This window comes from Pelodiscus sinensis, chromosome 9 (genome assembly GCF_052426305.1).
Source record: "Pelodiscus sinensis isolate ZL-2025 chromosome 9, ASM5242630v1, whole genome shotgun sequence".
NCBI lineage: Eukaryota > Metazoa > Chordata > Testudines > Trionychidae > Pelodiscus > Pelodiscus sinensis.
Window position 1 is genome coordinate 4,226,130 of NC_143060.1, and position 19,275 is coordinate 4,245,404.

A 19,275-nucleotide genomic window follows, 5' to 3' on the forward strand; every position below is an offset into this window, starting at 1 on the left:
GGAGCGAGGGGACAGTGCACAGCCTGTGTGTCTTCCTCTCGCTCCCTGATTAGGGGAAAGGGAAGAAGAGCAGCAGCACCCCGGTACATACGGTTGCAGCCCCCCCCCCCTTTGAAATGGAGCCCAGGCCCCCACTAGCTCCGAGCCTTTTGCTCTCAGCTCCCTGCCCTGACTCGGTACACCTCACAGCCCCCTGCTCTGAGCTCCTTCTCGCCCCACCCCCCTACCTCAGGGCTGGGCTGGATCTGGCGCTCCTAACACTTTGATCTGGCCCGCAGGCTGCAGCTAGCCACTTTCTGTTTATAGCCTGCTGCCTCTGCCACTGAATTTCCAGGCAGTGGCTCTGGCAGCAGGGCCCTCTTTAAATGGCTTTTGGCTTGCAGCGCTACTCTGGCAGCGGCTGGAGCCGTGAGCCTTTTAAATCGCCGCAGCAATGGCGAGTGGCAAAGTGGTAGTGAAGGGGCTGGAAGCCACGAGCCCTTTGCTGTGTTTTTACTTCAAGCCTCCAGCCCTAGACAACTCTGGGGGGAGGCTAGTCCCAAGCCCTACCCCTTCCACCCTAGACCTCGCCCCTTCCAGGGGTGGAGCTGGCCTGTGGCAATGTACCAAAATTCATTGTCCCCCCCCCCCCCCCCCCCGAGAAAATTATTGCCCATCTTTGCTCTACCCTGAGCCCTTCTCACCCCCAGCCCTAACTCCTGCACCCCCCTCATCTCAGGCCCCTGCCCTTAGCCTCTCCTTAGCACCTGCTCTGACTCCTGCACCTCCATACCTGAGCCCCTACTAAGCCCCAACCTTGACTCCCGCACCCCTCTATCCCTAGACTGAGTCCCTTTCCACACTCTAATCCACTTCCTCACGTCCCCCACACTCCATCCCACACTTAAACGTTTCACGGGTACTGTTGTATTGCACCCCTCCTGCCCCCTGCCCTGAGGGCCCTCCACAAGGGGGTGCAATGTGTCTATATCTGTAAGAAACTTGCGTGACTTCACACCTGACGGGGATAGAAACTTTGAGAGCATTGAAGTCCGTATGGAGGCAGGGGACCCAGTGTACAGTCGGGGCAAAGAATTTGAGACAACTATTGTCAGCTGTGGCATTGAATTGAGAAATGAGGGAAGGAAGATGTAGAAAAGGTAGTGGTAAGATGGACAGGAGAGAGCAGGAGTGCCTTTCTGAAGATGCTGATTGGGGCATGCTTTTATTTCGAAGGGACCTGGTCAGAAGAAAATGAAAGATTCAGGGGTAGGGGTGAGAGTGTGCAAATAAGAGTCTGTGGTGGAGAGAAGATGAAATAATTATTGGTATTGGAAGGGGAACGTGTAAGAGTGGAGTGTGGTTTTAGGATCTCATTGATTCCGCCCCCTCCCCCCCTGCCCAATCCGCCTTAGCGGTGGGAAGAGAGAGAGTTCGAGGAGTGTGGTAGGGTAGCAAATACAAGCATCTTGGAATAAGAACGTGGGAGTGAACGAGGCAGGGGGACTACTCCTGTCTAGCAAGTCATATGGCAGAACTGAAAGTAGAGAACGAAATTGTTGATGTAGTCATAGAGGTGTTGAGTGGCACTGGAGCAGGAATGGAGGAAGTATGGGTTTTGGATTGGATTGGAGAGTGATAAAAGTACAGAGAAAGGGGCTACGTCTGAAGTTTATTTTCTGTTGCGCATACTCCGTTTCCTCCCGCCAGGCCGCCGTGTGGGAGCAAGCGGCCCAAACGTCTGTTTGGGCTCCATGGTCCCCCGAGTGAGAGGGGGGGGGGGGGGAGGAGAAGAGGGTGGGGGAGGCAGCAGGAGGAGAAGAGAGAGACGGAGTGTGAGACCAGAGGCTCAGGAGAGAAGACCGATGTGGAGGAGAGAACTGAAAATCCCGTCTTGTGAGGGGCTAATTGGCTAGTATGATATATAAGCTCCATCTATGTTTTGTGGTTCTTACAGAGCTATGCCCAGTGGCTAATCTAAATAATCACAATGTCCTTGCTGTGGAATTGGTAAACCTAGAAGCATTGCTTTATGTGTGCTATATTGTAGCAAGTGAAGCCATTTTATTAGGGAAACAATAAACAGATGGATATCTGGATCTTAAATTTTGTTTGTGTTGCTGTTCTGTTTACGTAACTTCACCACTGAGGTTTAAGTGAAAAGTTTAAATGCCTCTAAAATATGTTGGCTATAGTCTAATTAAAAGAGCAGAATTATAATTTTAGTAATGCCATCTGAACATTTACCAGGTGGGAAATGTTTTTCACAATGTTAAATCTGAAGCATATGGGGAAAAAAAATGCTAAAATTGGCATCTTTGAGCCTATCAGGCCATTTTATTTGAAAAGTGAGATGGTAGTTGGAACACGGCATCAGAGATGAAACTAGTTTCTATTCTGTTTTAATGCTGGTTGAATATCTGAAGAGGAATGTTTATATAATGAAGTCCAGTGTCCTGTGTAAATATTAAACATAAACTCAAGATTTTTTTCTTAAGACGATAGGTTTCTGAGGGCTGTAAGTCAAGGAACTTGTTTCTGACTGGAAGCTTGTCTCTTTTTGACTATGCCTTATATGGTGCAGTACAAACACTATTGGTCTTTAAATGAATGAACTCCTCCCTCACCCTCAGTTTTCATTTGTATGGAAGACAAGTGGGTGTGCCCGCTTTAGACGTGCATTAGGTGAGCAGGGAGGGAAACTTGTTCAGAATTCTTGAGTAACAGAAACTTGATTATGAAAGCTTGGTTATTGTGAGATGGCTTTGTGGATTTTTTTTAACAAATGTTTTCTTTGGGTCTCAGGAAAAATAATTCAGTCTCTTAAGTTTGAATTTTACGGCCTTGGAATGCTGTTACTTGCTACTACAGTTCATTGTTAATGTACTGCTTTATCCTGAGGCCTGGTTTCTGAGTCGGAAGCTTAGTAAATAGGGGAGGCAGGAAATCCAGAGGAGATTCAGACAAGCTGTCAGGCAAGTTTCTGTAGGTTCACTGCCAAGCATTTTAACAAGGCAAGTTACTTCATCCCCCTTGTTTTTATGTCTTTGTACAAATTTACTTCTAAAGGGCACACATCAGTCTCCAGCAAAGTAAACATTAATCAAATAAAACTAAAAAAAACTGTAGTAGGAGATGGAAAGTGAAATGAAGAAAAGTTTAGCTCCCTTTATTTTTATGTAATTACTATAGGAGATTTAATGACAAAGTGTTTCTGAAAATAACATCAGTCGCAATCACGTCACCTGGATTCTTGGTTGGTAGGCTTTCTGAAAGGGAAATGTTTGCCAACAGGTATAACATTTAAATAAAAAACAACAAATAGTCTAGTAGCACCTTAAAGACTACATGTTTTGTTAGATGGTATCATGAGCTTTTGTGGGCACAGCCTACTTCAGATGACCAGAATGTTGGAAGTCCAGATCCAAGAATAAATAAGGGAAAGGAGGGGTGGGGAGAGGAGAGAGAGAAAAAAAATGGAGAGGAGGAAGAAGAGAGAGACAGTGAGTAGATAAGCTTCAGAGGGATAGCTGAGTTAGTCTGTAAGGAGGAAGACTTAAAAAACAACAAATAGTCTAGTAGCACCTTAAAGACTAAATAGTTACAAGAGGATGATAAGAACCATTAGTTTGCACTTGGAAAGGAAGATGACCAACACCAGATTCTACAGAGACATCAGGAACCATTAGCACCTTCGTTGTTTGGTTGGTTGATACTGTGCGAGCCATCGAATATCACAGTTCATAACATTAGTATGAGAGTTTGTGAATGAAGTTAAAAGTTTGAATCCTTCTCTGTGTATTTAGCTTTTGGAATTGGGCTGAAACAAAACAGCGACTTGGAGATATACCATATACCGAACACACCACATGATCCATAGTCTACAGCCAAGCACTAAGGTACAACCGCATTTGCTCCAACCACTCAGACAGAGACATACACCTACAAGATCTTCACGAGCATTCCTGAAACTACAATACCCACCTGAGGAAGTGAGGAAACAGATTGACAGAGCCAGATGTGTACCCAGAAGCCTCCTGCTACAAGACAGACCCAGCAAAGAAAATAACAGAACACCACTGGCCATCACCTATGGTCTCCAACGCATCATCAGTGATCTACAACCCATCCTGGACAATGATCCCTCTCTCTCACACACCTTGGGAGCTAGGCAAGTCCTCGCCCACAGACAACCCTCCAACCTCAAGCAAAGTCTCACCAGCAACTATACACCACACTACAATAACTGTAACTCAGGAACCAATTCCTGCAACAAACCTCGGTGCCAACTCTGACCACATATCTATACCAGTGACACCATCACAGGACCTAGCCACACCATCACGGGTTCATTCACCTGCACATCTACCAATGTAATATATGCCATCATGTGCCAGCAATGCCCCTGTGCCATATACATCGGCCAAACTAGACAGTCTCTACGTAAAAGAATAAACGGACACAAATCTGATATCAGGAATGGTAATATACAAAAACCTGTAGGAGAACACTTCAGTCTCTCTGGACACACAGTAGCAGATTTAAAAGTAGCCATCCTGCAACAAAAAAACTTCAAGAACAGACTTCAAAGAAAAACTGCAGAGCTACAGTTCATCTGCAAATTTGACACTATCAGTTTAGGATTAAACAAAGAATGTGAATGGCTAGCCAACTACAAAAACAGTTTCTCCTCCCTTGGTGTTCACACTTCCACATCGGCTGCTAGAAGGGGGCCTTCTCCTCCCTGGCTGAATTGACCTCGTTATCTCTAACCTTTCTTTGATTGGAACTCTTTTCTTATGCCTATATATTTATACCTGCCTCTGGAATTTCCATTACATGCATCTGACGAAGTGGGTCTTTGCCCACGTAAGCTTATGCTCCAATAAAACGTTTATTCTATAAAGTGCCACAGGACTTCTTGTTTTTTTTAGAAAAACTTGATATACCATGTCTGTGAGTGTTACACCCTAACATGTAGTCCTTTCAGTTTTAAGTTATCAAAAGAAAAGATTTCTCTAAGACCTTGCAAAGTGTAATTTTGAATTGCAGAACACTAAATTATTTTAAGTTAGGACACAATTGGTTTTGCAGTTCTTTGCTAATATTGGCATGCAATAGAAAGCTTTTGCTGGCTATGTGAAATGAATTCTGTTGCCTTAGACTAAAGGACAGGTGTTCACATAATAAAAACACTACAGCAAACTCAACTGTGTAAAATAGGGATTTAAAATCCCATGTAATTGGCTAACTGGTTAACCAGTTAAAGGGAGCTGCTCCAGCCCGTTAAGGGTGATTCTTGCTAAGAGTTTTTAAATATTTTTTAATGCTTTCACAGTATAAAATACAAATAAAATAAAGATGATTTGGTGTGAAGTAAGCCAGCATTGCTTCAGTAGTGTACATAGGTGTGCCAGGCTGTGAATTTACCAACCTAGACTGCCACTAACTTAACTTCAAAATTGTTGCGTTCTATACAGCTCTATGTGTGTGACGTAAGATGAAATGCTACATCAGGCTGTAAGGTAAGGCTGTAAGTATGCTTTTATGCAGCATATTTGGATTTGCTCTAGGTGGTGGTGGTACAGAGCACATTTTATGGCAGGCTCCTGTGACAGACAGAGGGGATCCTATTAAATAATTCGATTAATTTGTTCTTTTTCATAAACATTTTAGCTCTTTCTTAACTAAGGAGTGAAATTAAAATTAAATTTTTCCTGTAATATTGGGAGCCTGATTTCTGAAATACATAAACAGGTCTGGTACATTTGAAAGTATCTGCATTGTGCCTTGCAATCAGTACAGTGTGTAACATGTAGGAGGTAAGATCATCTTAAAAACTGTTCCTTGGGACCTCCCATCAGTATCTTTCAATTCTCTGAATATTTTCTAACAATCCTGTCCCTTCCTCTCTCTTATTGAATAGGACATCTTCCCTGGTGAATGTGGGACCTAAAGCATCAATTTCTGCAGGCATATTTTTTTGTTGAAAAATCTGTTAGTTTGCCAAGGCGGTGTAGACTGTAAAGATACGTTCCAAATGTGAAGATCCAAGACCGCTTTAGTGCCTCTTGTTGTGCTCATAGCTTTTCTGAGAGTGAAATTAGCAAGACTGGTCACTTTGACTATTGCTATTGACTAGTCAGGAGAATAAAGATCTGTACTATTCTACTACGGTTTTTGTGAGGGGAAATTAGAAGCAGTAGCAACACCAGGAGAGACAGGCATCAAATCTATTCACTGGGGAGGAGGAACTAAAAATTGAGGCTGGAAGGGAAGTTAGAATAGTAGGCAGAGCTTGGCAGATGTATGGGGGGGAGGGACAGGGAAAGTAATTGAGGCTATATCCTGGGAAGAATGTTCTACTGTAAGACTCAGGGATTTGGTTTGGGTCAAGAGAGAAAATTCCTTCCTATCAACAGGCAGGAGGATGGAGTGAAGATTCAGATGTATTAGGGGAGTACTAGTTGCTAACTGATATAGAGTGATAGGACTGGATGAGACCTTGAGATAGATATAGGTATATATGTATATATATGTATATAGTCCAGTCCCGTATATATAGTCCAGTCCCGTGCACATATGAAAGATGGAGGCCCTGAACAGAAACTTGAGGCAACGTCGGGTAGCAAGGTCATCAGAATTCCTCCTCTTAACAAGTGCTGGCGTAAGTAATCTAGGTAATTTGCTATGTTGTGGTCCTGGGGCTTCATTGATTGGTGCTCCACCATGTATTTTTCACATTGACTTCTGGTGAGGAGGGCAGTCCTGCTAGCAAACATTTGGTAAAATACAAAGCATAATTGCTTAGTTGCAATTAATTATGGTGGTCAGGTTTCTGTTGATTAAAAAAACACCTGGTTCATCTTTGCCTGAATGCAGCTTTTACTCTTCTCCCCTTCTTTTCATTACCTCCCCCTTCTTTAGTTCTGTTTTTATAGTGCATCTCTTCTCTATTTTTAACATTGTGCCTCTTCCTCTTTCGTCCTCTTTCATTCCCTTTGTTATTCTTTCCTTACTTTTCATCCCTCCCAACAATTTTTCTCTTGTCTTTTCCTTCCTTCCCCAGTCATACTCTCCAAATCCATTCTCTTTTTTCATAATTCAGATTATGCTTCCCATATAGTCCTAGGCAGTAGAGCCGACTTCTTGTTCTCTTCCAACGAGAGGCTTAAAGAGCTCTGTCTGTTTAGTTTGGGGAAAAAAAAGAGGAGTATCTTGATTAATATATAAGTATGTTTATGGGTAAAACATAGTGGGTAGTAAAGGGCGCTCTCTCTGAGGAAGATGTATGACTAGAAAATGAAGCCAAATAAATTCAATTAAGAAATAGGCATAATTTTTAATAGTGAAGGTATGGTGCATGTGGGCAATACTTGCTTTATTTTTGATGAATATAACGCCTGCCTGTGTAATTACAAACAGATGCATCAAAAGACATTATTAAGAAGAGCAAGTAGGAATTGGAAAAAGCGGCTTAAGTACATGTTCAGAAAGTATGAGCTTACCAGAAACTGAGGTTTGCCCCAGGATCCAGTTTTTTAAACTTGTATCTGCACCTCAGGGTATTTTCCAAGAGTGTAATCATAGTAGCAGCTCTATGCCAGCAGAAGTTTCAGGATTTATTGTACCATGGCTAACAACACTTGGCAAACGTGTGACCTAGACGGTGTTTGTGGTCCAGTGCTGACCATGGTGAACTGACTGTGCCAGAAATTAGTTCATCTTTGAGCACTGTTTGACTCCTTAAGAGTAATATTCCTTATCTGACTATTCTCCAAATACTCAAGTCTTGTGTAGCACTGGTGTCCTCTGTCACAATCTGGAAACTGCTGGCGTGAGACTGTATTCAGCTCCTACAATCTGTAACTAACTTCCAGTCTCAAGATCAAGATGTCCCAAGATCACCTCATCTGAAGAAGTGCATTTTTCCTATCTAACATCCCAAGTCTCCCCTTCACTGCCATTCGTGCCCAAAAAGAACTATACCAATCTTGAAGGCTTCATTTATATTGTCATATTGAGGAAAGTAATTGACCTGGATACTGCTTTGAAACTCTGGTTATCTGACACACACAGTGCCCGTATGACTATCTTACTGCTTGTTAGAAAGAAGCAAGCAAGCCAGCCTCACCAGAATCAGGACCATGTGTTATAGGAAATCTGAGGTCAAATGTGGTGAACAATATATCTTGGCTGTTGAGTTCACATTCTGTATCTTGTAGCTAAATGCCCAAAGCTTGGTACAATAGGCAATGATAATAGTTTGCAAAAATGTTGCAAGTTACCCAGTTACGATTCTCTGCAAGTTCTCAGTCACAGAAATATTTCAGGACACTTTGCCCCCTGCCATGAATGTCTTCAATACTGACTAAGTTACTTGCCCCAAAACAACAACAAAACAGATTGAAGAAAAGTTTTTAAGTGAGTCTCTAACCCATTTATGTAGCTGTGGGAACAACAGTTGACGAGAGATCTTTTCTCATTTTCACTTGGTTACTTTTAACCTTAAGTCTTGCCTGTGGCTAGCCAGAGATAGTGAACCCAGCTGATTCCTTCCCTATTAGCTGGAAGAAGAATCTAGACAGAAGCATCAATTACTGCACAGGTGAAGAACTTGACTTTTTTTTCTTCAGTGACTTGAGGCATCCATTACAAAACAATAAGACATCTTGGAACATCTGCAAGACAGACCAGACTGGTTAACTGTAGAAATAATAGAAAAGTAGGATTGGAAGGGACCTTGGTAGGTCATGCAGTCCAGTACCCTGTATTGAGGCTGGACTAAATATTGTCTAGACACTCAAACAGTTGTTGGCTAATATGTTTTTAAAAACCTTCAATGATGGAGATTCCACAGCTTCGATAGGTAATTTGTTTCAGTGCTTAATTAATCTTACCATTGGGGAATTTTTCTAAAATTTAACCTATACCTTCTTTGTTTGTTTAATCCCATTGCTTCTTGTCCTGTTCTTAGTGGAGATAGAGAAAAGTTTGTCATTTGCTTTTTTTTTATAACCTTTTACATACTTGAAGATTACTCTCCTGTCCCCCTTCAGTCATCTTTTTTTCCAGATGAAATAAACCCAGTCTTTCATCATCATGTTGGTCTAGACTGTTAATTATTCTTGTTGCTGTCTTCTGGATTTTCACCAATTTGTCCGCATCTTTCCTGAAGTGTGGTCCCAGCTGAGGCCTTTTTAGGGTTGAGTAGAGTGGAAGAATTACTTTTCATATTTCACTGACAACACTCCTGCTAATGAAAATGTAGGCTGTAGATACTGAGCTATTAGTGAAAGCTAAGAGGAGGAAGCAGTATTTTAATTCCAGGTTGAGGAAAACCTGGTCTACATATAAAAATGAGATTGACCGTAAGTTAGCTTCATGGATCAGGTTTGTGGAAAAAAATGTTGTGTGCTGAGCACTGTAGTTAAGTCAAACTAATCCCTGGGGTAGATGTAGCTAGATTGATGGAAAAATTCTTGAGTGGTAGGTTAATGACATCAATAGAAAAACCCTTTCTGTTGCTTTAGGAAATTTCTGCATAGTAGTGCTACAGTGACACAGCTGCAGCAATGTCCTTGTGTGGCTGTAGAGTAAATACAGCCTACGGTAATAAATTACAAGAATTAAAAATATTAAGTATGGACATAAGTAATTCAGCAAAACATTTCATGGAATAAATGGTCAATTTTCAACACAGCAAAAAGTCATCAGTGAAGTGGCCCCATGATTCTTTAATAGGACTGGTCACATTTTAGTGATATAGGCACATTTGGTAGTACTATTTATTAAAGTTGCCCAGCACATCCCATAATAAACTGTTTTCAGTTGGTTATAACTTTGTCAGACTTTGACAATTTGGGTTATTTCCATATGAAGTGTGTGCATCAATCTGAATCATTTTGCAAAATTTCAACCAACCGGGTCAGCCATTTCTGGCACTGAAGCGAGCGAGTATTATGTAGTTTTACCCCCTTTTTTTTAATCTGCCAATTTTTTCTTTGAGAAACTGTATCATGCACTTATTGTGGAGCAGGGACTTGCTACTTGGCATGGAAAGGACTTTGTATCAGGGATGTGCCTTTTGCTGTTCCAGTTAATATCTGCTTAAGTTTGGTCAAGCCTTTGAAAAATCACTATTCAGACATGCTCAGTAGAGACTTGTTCTGGAGCTTAGTAACTACATTCCCTGAAGTTTCTGTACATATAGGATGTTCTCCAACCCAGGACTGAACAGGATTTTTCATGCAGTTGTTATAGGTAACTGCAGCTGTGTTCTCTAGACAGACTCCCTTCCAGAGCCTGTAACGGCACCTACGGTTTCATCCGGCACCACCATGGCTGGATTAAGGTCATGAGGGGCCTATGTCTAATAGGAGGGAAGGACCTAAGAACGAAGTACATATTGCGGGGGGGAAAATTATGCCGTTGTTGTATGTACGTAAACTTAACACATTAATTCTTCTCCTTCAAACAAGCAATTTTGTTTTCTAAGTTTTAGCTGTTGCAAAGTCATGAATTGTCATTGTAATTCAAAGACTTAACAATTGCATTTTCTGTGCTCAAGAGGGACAAAGCACTGAGGTGTTCTTGAGTCATGGTAGATTGAAGGACATTTTTAACCTTTGTTATAAGAGAGAAGGAACATTCTCCACTACAATTAGTGATTAGTGAAAAATATGGCTGTAATGCAGTTTCAACATTTGGGAAAACTTATTTCACGTTGGATTCAGTGATAACTTGGTACATGCAAATAGATAAGCTTTCGTCATCTTTTCTATATAAATGAGTGATATGAATTCAACAAATTGTAGAAATTCTTTAGTAAAATCTACTGGGAGATCATCTGGGTGCCTCTGACATGTTCGCTAATAGCATTGTCTTTGCCAGCAGTGCAATGAATTATTACCAATAGTCTTTGAGAGAGATGATGTCTGGTCTCTTCTGCAATTTGCATGTTCACTGATGTGCTGAGCTAAGGAAAGGGTCAAACTTTGCAATTAGCTCTAGAACACAAGGTACTTGCCACAATGTTTTGATCCAACAGTTTCATCTGAACCATGAAATGGCAGACCATGCTCAGTAAGAAAAACTACGATTTCAGCTATGTGTCTGAGAACGTTCTTCCAATATGCATGAGCTGCCAAAAACTGGTTTTCAGTTTGGGTATCAATTCTGCCACTAACTTTTTTTGGGGCACTGTAGCTGCTAACTGACAATGTATGCTGCTCACTCATCTTGAAGTATTTTTGCAGGAAACTTGGTTGTGTGTTGAGGTGTGCAGCGAGTACATTTTCTCATTTCTGAAATCCATCATATCACATGTATTATTTAGGATGAAACATATGACTTGTATTTTTATTGTAGGGTTTTGTCTGTTCATATTTTACTGTTGCTTCTCGTGTCTATTCAATTTAAAATGGAGAAATCTTTCTCTGTTATCATGTATATTGAGGAAGAGGGTACTGTTCCTTTAAAATCAGGTGGCTGAGTTTTTACTAGTGCACTGCTTTTACACTGTACAGTATACACTATGCAAATTAGCTCCTGCTCAGCCTGTGTGTGGTTGGTTGCCTGTCGGGTAGCTCACAAAGACTCTGCAGACCTAATTCCAAATTCAGTTACTTAAAACGGCAGATGGAAGGAGGTGTTGGCGAGATGAGGGTTTATTAGCACCTCACAATAAAAGACCACACTGTTTCTGCAGAGGATTTGAAGAACTATGGTGAATGAAATTGAGTTGTATCTGCTTTTGGTTCACTTTGTGGTTAGCTCATACAACTCAGTCACTTAGCATGAAGACCGACCAAAGATTTCCATGTAAATATACATTCTTTTAAGCACCATCAACCTGTGTGCTTTTATTGAGACTTTTTTGGTTTCACGCTGTTGTAATTGTGGGGACAGAGCTTTTCAGCTAGCAATGGGAGGCGCTCTGCAGTCTGAGTTCTTACTAATGCCTGCATATGCAGGCTTTAGGATATATAACAGAGTGATTAAAAGTTCCTCACACACAGCTCTTTATGGAATCTGAAATTTTCTTTTAAATACCTAGAAGAATTCCTCAGAGGGTGAACTTGCTTTTTTTGGAGGGGGAGGGGGAGAGAAATATTTATATTAGAAAGTTGTAGGTTCTTTACTGTGCTGTCATCAGGGGGCAGGATCTGTTGCCTTTACCCTGTGCTACAAATTCATGGGCTGTTTTTAATTGTTTCTCATGTTTTTCATATGTTTGATTTTTTTTTAAAAAAAAGGCAAAATATAGGAAAAGCATTGTTTAAGAGTTTTGATATATTCAACCCATTATCTTTTAGTTTTAGATTTTTCATTAAAGCCGTGTTCATAGTAAGCTCATTTTCGCTGTTCGTTCTTGAATACACTCTAATTTCTCGAATTCAAATATGATTTTGATACTGCATATGGAAGGAAGGAAGCATTTTTTGCCTTGCTGAATTTATATGCATGAAAGTAACGGTGGAAAAAAGAAAGTACAAAGCAGGCTGAAAAAGCCTCAGCTGAACCGTGGCTTCTGTCTAATCTACCACTTATACATGGATGACGAAAAGGGAAGGGCTTCTTATGACAGCTCTGTCAGTGATGAATAGATGAATGAATGAATTCTTACATGTTCAGAACTCACAACACGTGTTCCAGACCCTTCAATGCATAAAGGAGTAGTGAAATCTCAGTATTGAACTAAGACAGTAAAGAAAGACAGCGTCGTGCCTGCCACATTTGAGGAGAAAGAGACCAGCATACTTCAGAGATAGCAGAAACAAAAGAATGTGCTACAGTGTCTGAAGAATCTGACATTTGCTTTGTCTGTCGAAAGGAATAAAGAAATTTTGCGTGTTTGGCAAAATAAATTCCCTAGTCTTTATAATCAATTAGAAGAATAGTGAATTTTAGTAAAGTCGGAGGGTGTATTTTTGAAAAACAAATGTGGCCTGGATTTTGTGAGCTTATTGTAAACACTAGATAAAGGCAAGCTGTTGTAGTTTACTGAGCCTTTTTAACAGATCAGGTAAAATGAAATTGAACCAAGACCCAGGGGAAAAAAATCTGAATTAATTAATTTTTTTTGACGTTTTGTTAGGACTTGGATTTTTACGTGTACACAAATGTGTGTTGGGGAAAACACATTCAAACTTGAAACAGATTTTTCAGATCTTTGCAGCTTTTTAATGTGATTTTACAGTGCCTGAGAGGAGACAGAAGTACGAACATCTGATCAGAGACACTGGCTGCAGTTCTTCATGACTGAGGCAAATTTAGGACCAAGACTTATTTTTAGAGATTGGGAGAAAAAGATTGAAAATAATGGGCTGCTTTGCCAGTCTGTGACAGAGTATCACTAGCCAGAAGCAAGTGAGAGTGAGAAGGAATTGTTAGCTCTGGCAATAGCTGAGAGTTTAAAATATGGATGATTCAAGTATTCTGAGGAGGAGGGGGTTACAGGTAAGTGAAATTGAATCTTATGAATTTTTCTCTTGCTATGGGGAACAGTGCTCTACAAATTAAAATAAAGTAATGAAACAAATTCTGTATTAGCAGAAATGTAAAATTGAAGCTAGAATTAGAACTGTTTTTATCAGTTATGTATACTCTTACAAATGGGACTTTGTGATAAAATTGATTTTCTAGTTTATATTAGTTAAATAATTAAATAAATTACCTTTTACTCAAATTTATTTTCCATAGAACAAAAGTCAGCATTAAATTATTATTTTGAAATGTACACTGTCAGATATTAATTAATATTTATAAAAACTGTACTGTAATTCTTCTTGGCTTGCTTTAAACCAGTCATTTAAATTTTGTCTTATTTAGAGATTAAATTTGTCAAAGCTGAATGAGAATTTTAACATGATTTTAAAAGGGTGTGCTTACTTTTTACTTTGAATGTTGAATAATCTACTTATAGGTTGCAAATCTAGAGTGTAAAGTGTGTTATGAGGTAAAGATTACAGAAACAATGGCTGTGATGTTTTAGGTCTCTTCCATTTGCACATTAGTGAGTGGGGCTGTTTTTTTGGCAGAAGTTTGTTTAATATGTAAGTGAAGCATATTTCATAGTCTGATCAAGTATAATTGAGAGAAACTTCTAGAGCGGGGTAGGGAACCTTTTTTGGGTCAGGGGCCACTCACAGAAAAATCAGCCGGAGGCCCCCCACAAATTAAAAGGACCCCCCCAACACACAATCAAAAAAATACCCCTCACTCACTGAAGTGGCCCCTGACTAAGAAGGAGAAAGACGCTCCTTATGTTCCCCTCAAATACCAGAGCTTGAGGGGGCCCAGCCTAGTGTGTACCACACCTGTAATAGGGCAGTGGGGGGGCTGGAGTGCCAGTGTAGGCTCCCCAATGTTGTGTGTGTGTGGGGGGGGTCCTAACCCTCAGGGGGGGGGGGAAGGTCCAAACAAGTCCACCTCTTTTCTAAAGTATAAGAATAGACACTAGAATGTAGCTTAGTACCTTTGTCCATGTTAATAGAGGATGGAGGCTGAACGGGTTCTCACAAACTAAAAACCAATTTAAAATTACTGAGCCCCAGGCATGTTTGTGTACTGTGGATATAAAAGGGCTTCTCTGCTTGTTTATTATCACTTTTTTTGGGTATTGCAATTCTTAAACTGTTACAATGTGATACAACTTTTGAATTAAGAACAAATATTTATTTAGGGAAGCTATTGTTGGTGAATGTTAGTTAAGAAACAAAAGAGGGAAAATAGTGGGCATAACTTTTTAGCTGTGTAGTAAATTATTGTAACAAAGTTAACATATATACATCTCTAGCTATCTCACTGACTTTATTTAAAATGAGTTTTTTTCTGTTAGCCATCTTTCACCTTGTTTTGTCTTTTTAGTAGATGTATATTTTGTTTTCTTTGTATGCCAACATATTGATACATTTCTAAATTTCTTGACTGATTTGAGATGGAGTATTCTATTTGGTTTGGGGGGAATTCTTTGAAAATGCTCTTATAAATGTGTAGGTGTGTACATGCCGCCTTCTGCAAATGATGATGTATTTTACTTAGGGCACACCATAGTTTAACAAAATATAACACTAAGATTGAGAGCTTGTTTTCCAATAAATTTGTAACCGATTTCCAGTAATGTTCATCAGTTGAAACCTGGTGGTCAGTGCCAAATGCATGTGAACTTGCAAAACCAGTTCCTGACAGCAAATTCATCAACAATATTTGATTCTTGGATACTGATTGTTTAGAGCTTTCTCAAACCAGTTACTTTCTGTGATGTACTAGCTTCTTGGCTTATAATGTTCAAGTTAAGTTTAAAATATAAAAGTCCATGTTTTTTCATTTAGCTAGTATTGTACTATAATTTTAACATAGCTGAAAATACTAGTGCATCAGTAGGTATCTTGTATACATAAAGCATCAAGGAATAGAAACTTTTCTCTTGCTTTCGTAAAATTATTGGTTTATTCTCAAATATTTTGTATGTGTGTTCTACAAATTGAACAGGAATAGCTCTCATGTGGTGAAAATATTTGTCCAAACTCAAGATGAGTCAACTAATTATAATAAGGAAAACTATTACATTGATTAAGGTTTGACTCAAATGTCAGTATTAGAGCTGGTCTGGAAAGGGCATGTGAAAATTGAGCGGAAGAATAAGATACCTGCTAAATACTTCCACTAACCAGGTTAAAGGATGTTCAGCACAGTAATATGTAGGTTTGTAACTTTTAAAAAATCTTTATAGATTCTGAGAAGTCTTTTAGTTGGATGTATGCTTACTATCAATGCCTCAGAATTCATCAGATGGTGTTTTGTGTAGCCTCTGACTTTCACTTGAATTTTTTTTCCATTCATGAGTTAAAATTTTTACATCCAGTAATAAAGGTACATTTGAAAATGGCATACTATTTTTACAGCTTCCCCCATGCCCATCTTATAGGACTAGATCTCTGATGGGTCAGCTCGGTATGCCTGTGGAATTATTCAGTATCAGTTGTCTGTCCCAGGATGATGCCCTTTGAGACGTCAGCAATGAACCTGGAATCGACTTGTAGACCTTTCATGATCTGTAAAGAATTTACATGCATGCACACACAGACTCTGTGTCAAATATCAAGCAGAATCTGCTTTTTGTAGCCATTCAGGATGCTGTTCTGTATTTGGCTTGCTTTTTTTTATTTCTTTTGCAGGTCTCTATTAAGGCTGACACTTCATTGTTAGCTCACCCTGTTGTGTCTACTCTTGACATATTGCAGCATGTATGTTTACCATCCATGAAAAGTCCTGTAATATTTAGGAGCAGTGTAGTTAATATTTTTTGGTTTTGTTCCAAGAAGTGGTTAATTTAAGTTGTACAGGAGGTATTAGACTGTATACCAACTGTTTGACACTGCAATATAATATTAGAGGATTATTTCTTTGTTTAAATGTAATGTGCTTTGGATGAAATATTAAATCAAGATCATGCCCTAGTAGTGGATTACTTAGGAAGCTTGTGAAATTCGTGTCAGTGGACATTTTAAAGAACAGGTTAGACAAACATCTGTCAGGGATGGTGTAGCGATACTTATTCCTTCCACAAAGTTAGGGAATAAATTAGAAGAACTAACATTCCTCTTTGAGAATTTGACAAGAACTGAAAAAGGCAAGAACCTGAGATCCTCTTGGAGTCGCTGCAACTTCTGGTGTTAGTAGTGTTTCGAAAGACGTTTTACTTGCTGCCTGTGTTGGAAATGTATGAGGAGACGCGAGACTTTAAGTCGAAAGAAGATGATGATCAATAGTCTGTCTACTAGAAATGTGTTTTAAAGTACATTAGGCTGCACTGAAACCACACTAGTAACTGCAGATGGAGAAAAGTATCTTCTTCGTTATAGAGAGAACAATATCAGTAAGAGACTTAATTTTTTATTTTTAGTACTAAGACCAAAAAAAGCGAACTAACAGCTTGCAACCACAACTGCTTCACAAAGAGGCTTCTCCACAAACAATGAGTCCTAATTCAAAGATCTCATAAATGAGAAGTAGTTAAAAATACTTTCACAAGTAATGCAAATTAACTCCTCCTCCACCTAATTTTTTAAAAATTTATTTCAGAAGACTTCAATGAGGCAAAGCATGTTCAGTCTCGAACATGGCTAACTTATGGAGAGAAAAGAAAAAAAATCATTTATTTAAAAAAAAGGGAAAAAGCGGGGGGGCAAAAGACTGCAGGGGACAGTTGAGGAGATGATATTCTTTTTCACTGGGAGCTCCGTGGTGCCACATTTGTTTACCAGATGGAGAGGCCCTGGAGTCTGGCATCAGGAGGGAAACTGTGGGTGGGGTGTATTTCCCTGATGTCACTTATAACATGTGGCATTGTGGGAATATTAACCATTATGTACTTTTCAGGGATTTATCATAAATGTATATGGGCTCAGTATTTACATGTTTATATTTGTGCCATTTAAAAATATTTTAAATGCATCAGTGCCTCATAAAACTCAAGTAGATATGTATACTCAGGAGCAATCTAGTGGCGCATCTTTTCCACATGTTGGAGTCTGTTGTTTTTTAGAGCTAGGAAATACATTTAGAAACATGTAAGAGTGACCGTTTTGTTTATAATTTGTAATGACAATCCTCAGAAAAAAATAAAATTCTGCTGCCTGATAATAAAATTGCTAAGATCACAAATTTAAATCCATATACTCAAATTTACTGAGAGCAATACGTTGGTAATGGTAGATTAGTCTTGATGAGCATACATTTCTATATTAATTCAGACTTGATCTGCGTGATTCTATGAAAATACCTGTAATGTGAAAAATACAATCAGATTGTACAGTAGGAGATAGAACAAAACTATGTGAAGGTCTCTCTTGTCAACTTTGATCATATATGCTTCTCACCCTACTGATATTTGCTGACATGGAAAAGTTTGTGACCTTCGTTTTAATAATATTCATTTGGCTTGTTCAAGGATTCATTTTTATCTTGCCCCATCAGATAAACAGTAGGGCAAACCTGGTCTTTTGTCCCAATGGCATTTTCTGGCTTTGCTATACCACCTGGCTTCCATGACACAGTTGATGTTTAAATTCCAGTACAGTTTCTCTGACCAGTTTACTGCAATGAATAAATCAGAAACTCATTCAAATTTCTGGTTTTTTTTTTCCTTAACTCGATCAGAGGGCTTCTATCCCACCCTCATATTTCTTAACCTCTTTTGAATTTTGATCATAAGCGCCTTCTAGAAATCTTTTCCTAACTTAATTTTCACAAGACATGCATTCTCCTATATTCTTATATGTTGCTGATTGTTCGTTCAACATCTTGAGTGGATTGTTCTTTTTTCTGTTTTGGTGGTGTTCCTACAGAGCTTAGTCCTTGGATACCTCCTCTTGCCTGCCTGCATTTTATTTCTAGATTTTCTGATCCATTCATGATAGCTTTTGACATTTTTTTGCTGATGACTCACAGATTTGTCTCTCACCTTCTGTATCTCATCTTCTTTGACAGCTCTTCTAGCCATAGAGTTAAACTTAAAGAATTCAGCTTGTCCCGTGTTGTTTTCCCTCTCCCTCTCTTCTGTCACCAAGAGACAGCACTATCCTCAAGTCTGTAACCTACACTGGTCCTCTCCCTAGTACCATATCAAAATCTTGCCCTTCGTGCCAGTTTCAGATCCATCGTTTCTCTGTTCATACCACTAAAACTCACATTCAGACTAGGGATGCTAGAGTGTAGTCATACACATGATTAACTGATAAGCTTGGTTAATCATAACGACTTCAACCCCCTCTCCAGGGGCGGGGGAGGCGGGAGTCAGTGACTATGTGGGGAGCTGGCCCACCTCCCGTCCCCACTTCTGATAGAGAAGCAACAGTGGAGAGTGGGAGGTGGTACAGGCAGGAAGCCGGCTTTCAAGGAAGCTCCCCGCTCATACCAGCTTTTGCCGAGCCACCCCTCCTAGGCTTATTGGGAAGTCGAGTCACTACTCAACTACTTGTCTCCCCCTCCCCCCCCTTGCTATTTTTGTATCAGCTCGACTACCCGATAAGCCTGGGGGGAAAGCAGGAGCTGGTGCTCAGGGAAGCTGGCTAAAAGTAGGTCCCCTCCTCCCCAGCACCATCTCTGTGATGTGGTGGGGAGGGACTCGGGAGGCAGAGGCACAGCGGGAGCCAGGACTGCTCAGTCCCAGCTCGCTGTGCTTCTGCATTTTAGAAATAGTAATAGCCACCCTGCTCTTACTACATTTAAACTGCAGAGCTGCAGCAGAGCCCCTTTGCTGGCTAATTGTGTAGTCAGTACGAATTGTAT

General features: G+C 39.9%; 1 protein-coding gene across 7 annotated transcripts in view; it reads left to right on the top strand.

The window, feature by feature from the left end:
- The window catches only part of MAST2 (microtubule associated serine/threonine kinase 2), a 306,028-nt gene that overhangs the window by 76,190 nt on the left and 210,563 nt on the right, over positions 1-19,275 (top strand). The window contains exon 1 of one of the 7 annotated variants that reach the window (XM_075935893.2): positions 13,090-13,440. The exons of 5 other annotated variants lie outside the window; for them this stretch is intronic. In XM_075935893.2, the coding sequence (XP_075792008.2) occupies positions 13,402-13,440 (39 nt within the window). In that variant the 5' untranslated portion in view covers positions 13,090-13,401. Of the gene's footprint in view, positions 1-13,089; positions 13,441-19,275 lie in introns of those variants that run through there. One more of the 7 variants, XM_006117331.5, reaches the window with a different exon arrangement.